Below are 10,645 nucleotides of genomic sequence, written 5' to 3' on the forward strand. Positions count from 1 at the left end.
CTTGTCTTCGGTTGACGAAAATGCAAATACTCCTCCCAAACTTACCATTGAACAATGTAAATCTATATTTGGAAAACTAAGATTTGTGCAATAACTTATCATTATGAGATCAACATGGTGGAAGCACACTCAAAATGCATGGGTTAAAGTGGACCACATATTGTATTTTCTTGCAGCACTTCACATTTTCGATATAATTAAAAAAAAAAAAAGAGTTTTCATTCAATTATATTTTGTTCACAAGTCAATAGACTAGTCAGAGTATCGATTTGGATGGCCATATCAAGCACCATGCGATTCAAAAAATAAAGCCCATGCAAACCGTTTAATCTTGGAGAATTTTTTTTTGTACTACCCCCCCGCCGGGGAAAAGCCGATTCCAAAAATCATGCCAAGTAGCTTCCGATATGTGAGATGTTTTTGCAGCAAATTGGGGGCAGATAGAGCCTCACTCTTAATCTAATGATCCGAGTAATGAATGAAGGCTTCCTTGAATGCAAGGAATCAAAATTCCTCAAATACACGCCTACTTGATGATCATGCAAAAAACATGCATTTTCAATGAAAGTGTACACAACTAGGAAGTACGTAGGTATGACAACTGAAAACCATTACTTCACAAAATGTTTGTTGAAAAGGATGAAAGTCAAGCTCAAGAAGCTAAAGACTACAAGCAAAATCAGTTAGAAATTTGGCAAAAGGACAACCTTTATACACAGCCAATGTAGGCACACCGTACTAAATAAATCTCAGAGAAGTAAATAAATAATAAACAAACGGTTGAGCACACACTTATGTTTTTCTTTATAACCAAAGAGCATGGATGAAAAAAAGAGTAAGACCCCAGTACTTAGATATACTTGCATTCAGAAATTTTACAGAACAAAACCAGATCAATAAGATTGATTTGAGTTATAAATTTTTTCATTAAATTACAACTTTTTCCACAAACACGTCTACTTTAGTACTATTGAGTTGTGTACTCTAACTAGACATAGACGGGGACTTTTTCCGGACAAATGAACCTATATGGTAATGGTAAACTCCCTCCTCCTCTTCCCACTTTTTATCAAAGTAGAATAAAATCATAAGGCAAGACAAAATCCAAGACTCCCAACAAAAATTGATGGCTCTTAATGATATACATCATTTTGTTAGATTATTATTCAAAACTATGGATTCTTTTTGCAGAGATGAGCGTATTTTGTAGAAGCATTGCAATGGTCATTGGACCAACACCTCCAGGAACAGGTGTAATAGCAGAGGCAACTTTTACGGCTTCTTCATAACAAACATCTCCAACCAATTTATAACCTCGAGAACTACTTGGATCCTGTCACAAACACAAGAAAGCGCAATGTATAACTTGTTCATCATCCTAAAATTTAAGCATCAAATGTGGAATCTGTTCATTCATCCTATCATCCTAGAAACAGTACAAGCAGCATGCTATAAACTAGACCATGAAATAAAATTTACTCACATCAACCGGGTTGATTCCGACATCGATAATGACTGCACCGGGTTTTATCCAGCTTCCCTTAACCATGTTTGGTTGGCCAACAGCAGCGATGATGATATCTGCTTGTCTAATGATCTCTTCAGGGTTAGTAGTTCTGGAATGAACAATACTGACAGTAGCATCTTCCCTCTAGTAACATAAGAAACATATAAAGAAGTTGAAATGCATGCGTTTGAAGCAAAAAGGAAAGGAACAAATGTTCATACTCAAACAAAACTAGTTTTGAACTGTTAAATAAAAAATTGAGTTTGGTGCAATGAGATATTACTTGCAACAAGAGAGCAGCTGGCATTCCGACAATATTACTCCGGCCAATCACAACAGCTCTCTTTCCTTTGATAGAAACGCCATATCTGTGGAGTAGTTCTATGCATCCCTTTGGTGTACAAGGAACAAACAGGGGTTCTCTCCCTCGCATGGCAAGCCGACCAATATTCAATGGATGAAAACCATCTACATCCTTCTCGATTCTAACAGCATTCAACACATTTTGTTCATTCATATGCTGTCACAAGATCAATGAAAATCAATTCAACTTCCACAAGAAAATATTTAGGTTATGAATTGAAGTTTTGGTTTAGGTTATAGTAAACTTAGCTACAAGCCTAGAAGAGTAAGTTATTGTTGAGAATCTCATATACGAGTAAGTTATTGTTGGGAATCTCATATTGGATGAGACATGACATGAAAGGGTGTTTATAAGTGAGAGACATCCTTCACTTTATAAGTAGGTTTTGTGGGGTTGAGTCAAGCTCCACCCAAATTCTATATGGATGAGGCTACTCAGGTCCACATGAGAAATAACTTGAAGAAGTGTTTATAAGTGGGAGACATATCTTGCCTTACAAGTCAAATTTGTGGGGTTGAATTTAACTCAAATCAATTTTGAGTGTCTCGCATTGAATGAGATATGACCTAAAAAAGTGTTTACAAGTGGGAGGCACCCATCACCTTACAAGCCATTTTTATGGGTTGAGTTGGACTCAACACAAATTCTAATAGTTATTAATGTTATCATGTGACCAATTTGAATATTTGGCGCAAATATACAAATAGGCTAATTACACAAGTTAGCATACTTTTTCTTACTCAAATACTCTGAATGATTGTATTCTTTACAAGTTAATGTGTACAGCTATATATACAAGGGAAGGGGACCTTACTTGAATCCCTTGAGATTAACAAAATTAATAACAATACGTAAACTATCAAAGAATAAAGGAAATTAAAAAAAAAAAAAAAAAAAAAAAAAAGAAGATAACTATAACAGCTTTAAAAAGAAAATAAAGTTAGAGAATTAGAAGCATACAGATGGTAAAGGTAGCTGAACAAGAATGCCATGAACCGAAGGATCATCATTATAACCTGCAATATGGTTCAAAACTTCTTCTTCTGTGGAATCCTCGGGCAAATTTACTTCCAAAGAATTTATTCCAACAGTTTCACAAGCCTTCTTCTTGTTACGCACATAAGTAGCAGAATCCTTTCTATCTCCGACAAGGATAACAGCTAACCCTGGAATCACACCCGCGGCTTCTCTCATCCTGGAGACTTCAACTGCTATCTCATCTCTGATTTGCTTTGCCACCGCTTTTCCATCAATCACCTTGGCAGAAGAAGCCTCAGTAGCACTAGCAGCTGCATACAGTCATATGAAAACATATAAACAAGTTAACAAAACCTTTTTCTGGTCAATAGCATGCAGAGGAAAAACACAACAATTTGAGCATGAATGGGAATAAAATATACACATATAGGCACCGGGAAAAAACAATTAGCATTGTATCGGGCGACTTATGAACATACAATATCAAAGCGATGACAACAAGTTAACAAATCCCATTCATCCACAACTAAGTTGAATATATTGACTCCAACCTATTTATGGTGTGTTTGATTTCGCATTTGGCATACATTTCTTGCTTCCCAATATCGTATTTTCTGTGAATATAAGAAGCCAGGATTCCTAGCTTCCGCTGGATGCGCAAATGAAAGGCATTTGGACGGGGTTCCAAACATGCTATAAGAAGGCCTACAACTTTGACAAGTCATAATCTTAAATCTAATAAGCAGTTAATTCAGACATATGACTTCTTACACTAACACCAGCCCGCGGCCAAATTGAAGTGGATGCAGTGTTCCGTAAACACCCCAAAGCACTCATAATTTATGACTCCAGAAAGCCATCCAATTTAAAGTACTCCCTTTCGGATTTCAAATTTTGGAACTAAATGGATCATGCCCTTTTCCAGACACACAAAAAAAAAAAAAAAAAAAAAAAAAAAAACCATTTTTTGTTATGTACAACTACTAACATCGACTCTAGCAAAAGATTAATGAAAATAATAAGATTACCCAGAAGCTAAAAAGTGAAGAGTAGAGTAAAGGTGAGAGCTTTATACCAATGGAGAGAAGACGGGATGAAGAGGGAGAAGAGTGAATGGTGAAGAAGCGGAGAGAGGTGGGACCCACATGAATGGGTTGGCGGCGGAGGAAGAGAGCAGTGGTGGATGAAGGAGAAGAATAGCAATGAGTCAAAGCAGAAGAAGCCATTACTGTGTGAGTGTGATTCCTTCTCCTTAAACAATGACTCAGTAATAATAATAATCTATAGGTTTTGTTGCTTTGTTGTGCAATGATTCCTTCTCCGAACTTTGTATCGATTTTCTCACTCTCAAAGAATCCAATTCCCTCTCTCAGGCGATGGATGATCAAAAGGGGAAACAATGTAACTGGGCCTTGTTGCTAGAGCAGTAGACTGTCTTTACATAAGCCCAATAATAGACATAGGACCTGTTTGGATAAACAACTTATTTACAGCTTACAACATAAGCACTTATCACTTATTGTGATAAGTGCTTATGTATAATCGGACATATGTTATTTTTATCAACAAATGATAAAATAGAGTTAAATTATCTTTGTATATGATATAAGCTGTTTTCATAAGTTATTTTGAAGAACTTATGGAAATAAGCTAAAAAAGCCTTACGAAAAAATGTCGTAAGCTGTTTTCAAAATGTTCTCTCAAATAGTCTCGCAAAATTTATATTGATAGATAAGCTTAATTAAGTCAATCCAAACAAACCTTTAATGAGTGTACCAAATATGAAATCAATTTTCATTTATGAGAAATGCTAGGGACACACTCTCTAACACTCTCTTTTAACACACACCAATAATAATCAAACACATCATCCACTTTACTTATCATTTTAACCGGCAACCTGTTGAATAAGTTGCAAACCTTTAAAAACAAAAAACTGGTTTTTTTTTCTTTCTTCCTGTTCGGTGCCTTTCTTTTCATTTCTTTTTCACCCTCTTTCTCGTTTGTGCTGTGCATTTTGCCTTGCTTCTGAACATTCAAGTTGTTATTTTTATTATTTTAATTTGCTTACACTTATGATCAAGTTTCTACTAATTTTTCTCATTATTTTTCTGGAATTCACTCACTTTTCTTTGTTTTGTTCCCCTTGTCCTACAAAGCATAAATAGCATCAACAAAAAGTCTCAATTGTTCGCAACAAATTAAAGAACAAATTTTGAAGCATATTGAACAACAAAATCAAACTCAGTGGTGTATAATTTATGTTAACAACAACAAAAATATGAAACAGAAAATCCAAATTGTTGTCGCCGGAAAATCCACTGCTGCAAAACGATTCTCTCTCACCGGAATGATGCGGTAGTCAAAATTCCAACCTTAGTGTCACCTTCTGATCTGTCCATGGGTTCTCTAATCTAATTTGGTTCCTTTTTGTTTTCTGATTGGGTTTCAATTTGGCTGCAGGTGTTTTATTTTCTTTTGAAATTTAATAACTTGTATAACCGGTTAGTGGGTAAAGAGGGGATGATGTGTTTGATTATTATTGGTGTGTGTTAAAAGAGAGTGTTAGAGAGTGTGTCCCTAGCATTTCTCTTCATTTATATGTGAAAAAACACTTTTGTTATAAATGTGCTTTGTAAACTTCAAACCAATATGCACTAGTCTTTTGAAAATCAACTAAATTAATCGACAAATCTGAATCGCCTGGCTCTATTTCGAAAAACCAAGTTATAAACTAACTAATAACTCTAAAATTGATAGCTATGTCACTTCAGAAAACAACATATTTGTGTTTTATCATATGCCACTTTACGATATCAAATGCATGCATCGTATATAATTTATACTCTTTTACTTCAATCAAATTAATTATTATTTTAGACAACTCTTTAGGTATCAAATGAATCTTTACTAGGAAAAGGTATTTTCAATTGGATTCCGAATGTTTCGGAATAATAAAGAATGGAGGTAAGTTGTTCATCCCTATTCTTTCTTCTTCAAAATAATGTTGGCATTTAGATACGAAACTAGTTTTCATTCAAACATTGACACTTCAAAAAAGGGCGATTCTATCATAAACCACCACTCTTTATAAATGATAGAATACCACTCTTTGTAAATAATGGTTGACTATATAATTTCTTAGTTAATTTGTAATAAATCCAAATCTTCAGAATTTTTTTTGGTTCTCCAAAACTTCAGAGTATATAGTTGCATATTAGTTAAGGAATTTTGCTAGCTAATATAGTAGTAAACTAAGAAATTTAATCAGCAACCACCATGTGGTTCATACTAGATATACTCTTAGCCAAATGAAACACACTTTTTACATTTCACTCTTCAAAACCACGCATTGTATTATCCCAAATTTACATTCATTACAAAAACATGCGACATATCTATCTTCCTCTTCAAAACAATATCGCTTTCATTAAATAGTGATTTTGCGTACAATTCTACACTAGCAAGTTCCTTGGTCTTTATCCAGTCTTCTTCCTTTTGAAGCCTTGATGTATGTTTGCAGCATTGTATGAATCTAACTTTTCAATTTTCGTAATGCAATCTTTCATCCTTTTCAAAACTATTGGCATAGCAGCGCAATTGCTTGAGATCTTTTCCTTAAGTAATTTTACTTTCTCAGCACTCTCTGGATCCTCTGTTGTAGATGAACTTCCCTCTCTAGAAATGTTTTGATCAGAAGCACCTGTAATAATGTAAATAAGGACAACATATTAAATACATTTTGGAAAAAAATTACTAAATAAAGGTGTAACACAAAGAACAAGTCTTAACCACCAAATGGCACAAGATCATTTCTGCTGCCAATATAGTGAATCACAGTAACAATAATAGAATGCAATATGCATATAGTTAAACAAATGCAGACACTTAGATTAAAAAAAGGTAGCAGGAAAGATGAAAAAAAATGCAGAAAGTCTATATATACAATCTGACAAAATATAATCAGCCAACTCTCCAAATATTTTGAAAACTGAACTTTTTGTTTAAATGATAACATTTAAAATGCACTTGGAATTTCGACTAAGTTTGAACCATCACTACACTAACAGCAACAATCAAAATCTTTTCGAACAAGATAGAGTCAACTATATGGACCAGATAGAGATATAAGAAAGTTTGAAGTCTAAACCATCAGTCCATCACTATAGTCATCAACAACTTACCATTAACAAGTGATCCCTAGATGCTAGATTAAGTACCAATAGAGAAAATTTCCAAATTGTATCTCATTATCACTCAAAACTTGTATGGAAAAGTTTTGAAGTCAGGCGGCAGGTAGGTAGATTAGAAGTATTGCTTCAGAACAGACAAAGGCAATAACATATTTGGTTACGCATACTAGTTGACGGTGACAAAATGCAGGGTTACTTTTAAGAAAGTGAAAGATACTTCAAGTTCAAATGATAACTTTATTCTACTTTTCATATGGAAGATTAAAACGATAATAACCAACAGGTCATTCAAATAACTATTGCTAAATCAGTATCTTAGAATTTTCATGTTCGGTTCAAAGCAAATTATAGTATCCCCTGCAAATAAGCTTTGCAGAGATGTAGAACAAGTTCATCACACATGCCACCATAATCTTTACATAAAAAAACTTAGCTTTACCAACATACAGATGATCAAAATATTTAGGGATTTGCAGAAAACCTAAAACCGGCACAAAATAAAAATAATATGCTGAACAGTTGAATTAAATCTACTTAAATGTGTTATACTTTTCATGCACTTTAAAAACAGCAATGAGTGTGCAATTACACCACTGATAATTCTCTAGTTGATTATGATTCACCAGAAAACAACACCTATGATAAAATACCTCATGGTCCATTTAGAGACTCACAAGTTGTTTTCAATTCTCCAAGTGATGCTTGGAGGATGAATGACGAGGGTACTATGGCTGGGGATTTTAGAGGATCGTGAATGGAAAAAAGAAGCCATTTGATGAATGGTGTTGATATCTTAGATGGGGAAGTTCTTAGAAGTAACAAGGTTTCAGCTATCAAAGATGTTTGATGAGGTACTTCTTTGTAGGGATGATAAAAAAGTCCATCCATTTTTTGTACTAATTCTGAATCATCAAATTCACAGATTGCTAGTTCATTAGGATCTAATGGAAAACATCGTGTTCTAAGAAAGGTTCAAACAATGGTAAAAATCTAAATACTACAGTAGATTTATGGACTTTTTCATGTGAATGTGCACAAGCTGTTGGTAGCTATGATCAAATGAAAGCAATGAATATGCATTACCTACCCACTCAAGAATAAAACCCAAACAAACCAGTTAAATTTTCCATAAAACCCCATAACCAAAAACACATAAATTGAATAAACTTAGAATCTCATAAACTTTATAGCATTGACTTGCACCCGTTTGTGCCGTGTCCGGGTACATGCTTCATCGTATTAAAATGGAATACACAAATTTAGTTCACACCAAATACAAGTAAACTGTCATGGCCCAAAAACAGAAATCATCAAACTCAAGACAACATTAAATTCCAAACATCAATTATTGGGTCACCCATTTAAATGCAAAAATCGGCTTTTTATTAATGGATTTTTCCAAAATACGAAGAAAAAGAAAATCAAATTTTGGTTGACCCATGAAAGGAAAAAGAAAACCCTAGAAAATAGAAGGGGGAGTAATGTACCTGAATGGAGTTGAGGAAGAAAAGGTCTTTGGGATTCGAGAACCGAAAGAAGTGTGGATTTGAGCTGATCCGGAAGAGTTGTGCGAAATTCAAGAATCTTGTGCGCCATTTCCTTCAAATCAGACTCTAACCTCTCCAACTCATCCGAACCTGAATCTGAATCTTCGGAGTTCCGAACAGCTTCATGGATTTTCGACAATTCTGGAGCCATATTCAGATTCAAATACTCAAGTTGAACAATAACAACACAGAAATGACGCTGTTCTTATTTTTCTAAGTGGTTATTAACTCCACCAAATAACGAATGCTTTGTAAGAATCTGAATTTCAATTCAAAAAAATTTGGTCGGGTTTTATTTTATTTTATTTTTTCCTAATCTTGGTGTAAGAATTTTATTTAGGGGAATTAGTCACTTTAGTCCCTGAATGGGGAACGATTCGTCAATTTAGTCCCTGAATGCAGATAAATTGCAAAATAGTCCCTGAATGTAGACTTTGTTAGTCAATTTAGTCCCTGAATGCAGACTCCGTTAGTCGATTTAGTCCCTGAATGTAGACTTCGTTAGTCACTTTAGTCCCTGAAATTGACCATGCAGGGACTGTTTTGCATATTATCTGCATTCAGGGACTAAATTGACGAATCGTTCCCCATTCAGGGACTAAAGTGACTAATTCTCCTTTTATTTATTTGAACAAGGGTGTAATAATTTTTGGGGTAATAGTCACTTTGGTCCCTGAATGTGTAGCAAGTAGTCATGATAGTCCTTCAATTTATCAAAATTTTAAAATAGTCCCTGATTGTCCACTTTATTAGTCAAAATAGTCCCTAACGCTTAAATAATCTTTTAATGCTCACAATAACTCTTTTTATATAGGGACTAAAATGACAATAAGTAAGTATGTATAAGGACTAATATGATAATAAGTAAGTCTGTTGAAGGACTAATATGACAATATTGACGAAATATTTTAATATCAAGGACTATTTTGACTAACAAAATACACAATCAAGGACTATTTTGAAATTTCGATACATTGAGGGACTATTGTGACTATTCGTTCCTCATTCAAGGACTAAAGTGACTATTTTCCCAATAATTTTTTGTCACAATGTATAAAATTTGAGTAAATCAAATTGCTTATTGTCTTTTGTAACTTATTTTTATTTTTATATTTTTATATTAATTCATCGCAATGTTATTATCCTTATTTATTAATTTTGTTACGTCTGCAACAACTTAACCTAGCTTTTTCACGCTCATTTGCTTTATTAGGTTTGCAATTATTTAACCTAACAAATTTCATCTAAAAAAATGCATTGCACACCAATTTTATTCCTATCCGATTGCCTTTTTTTTTGAAGAAAATATTTTCTACCATATCAACGATCTTATAGGTTAAAGATTATTTATTGGTCCATATTATAGTCGAAGAAACTCGTGCGACGCACAGATCAAAAGTCTAGTTTTTAATTACTCTCTGTCTTTATCAAACGTTTCTCAATTAAATCTTTGACTTATGTTTTTGTCTCATGACTATGGACTCAATCGAGAAACTTTTAACAAAGAGAATGACTAGTTTAAAATATTAATAAAGTCAATAACTAATTTAAAAGTTACTTAAAAAGATAATGATAAACTTGGCAGCTTACTCGGGCAACAAAAGAATAAATGGACAATTAATGACGTGTCAGTGTCTAAATGGACAATTTTTTACATGTCATTACTAATTTATTTAATTCAATAGTAAGTATTTTATTTTATACTAAATAACAATTCTTTCTTATTCAATTTTTTTTATTAATCTCCATTGTCTTGTCTTCATCAATTGTGTTCATCATCTTCAATTATAAATTCAGAAATTTCTTAAAAAAACTAAAAATTAAAAAATACCTTCATCAAATTTAATAAGCTCATACAAATAAAAATTTCATCTTCAATAACCCAAAAAATAAAAATCCCCACATAAACTTCATGTGCAACATAATCCACCGGTTCCCTCAAACGAGCTTGACTTTTCCACTGACTCAGACTAGCTCCTGTTGCACACCGAGTTAAAACGAAGTTTATTCTCTGAGTCGAAATTTGGTTTTCCAAAATGATAATGACATGAATAGA

At 33.5% G+C, this 10,645-nt stretch overlaps 2 protein-coding genes across 2 annotated transcripts; both read right to left on the reverse strand.

The window, feature by feature from the left end:
- Positions 1-824: 824 nt before the first annotated feature.
- EMB3127 (Amino acid dehydrogenase family protein) lies at positions 825-4,212 on the reverse strand. Its single transcript, XM_085722878.1, has 5 exons — positions 3,925-4,212; positions 2,832-3,160; positions 1,791-2,027; positions 1,484-1,651; positions 825-1,333 (listed from the first exon to the last, which is right to left on the reverse strand). The coding sequence occupies exons 1-5, from the start codon at positions 4,073-4,075 to the stop codon at positions 1,163-1,165; spliced, it is 1,056 nt and encodes a 351-aa protein (XP_085579004.1). The 5' UTR covers positions 4,076-4,212; the 3' UTR covers positions 825-1,162.
- Positions 4,213-6,152: 1,940 nt separating this feature from the next.
- On the reverse strand, positions 6,153-8,860 carry LOC146908625 (uncharacterized). The gene is made up of 2 exons (XM_085722882.1): positions 8,530-8,860; positions 6,153-6,552 (listed from the first exon to the last, which is right to left on the reverse strand). The coding sequence occupies exons 1-2, from the start codon at positions 8,738-8,740 to the stop codon at positions 6,329-6,331; spliced, it is 435 nt and encodes a 144-aa protein (XP_085579008.1). The 5' UTR covers positions 8,741-8,860; the 3' UTR covers positions 6,153-6,328.
- Positions 8,861-10,645: the final 1,785 nt, after the last annotated feature.

This window comes from Medicago sativa, chromosome 7, assembly GCF_051527215.1.
Source record: "Medicago sativa cultivar Bolivia chromosome 7, Bolivia_mono, whole genome shotgun sequence".
NCBI lineage: Eukaryota > Viridiplantae > Streptophyta > Magnoliopsida > Fabales > Fabaceae > Medicago > Medicago sativa.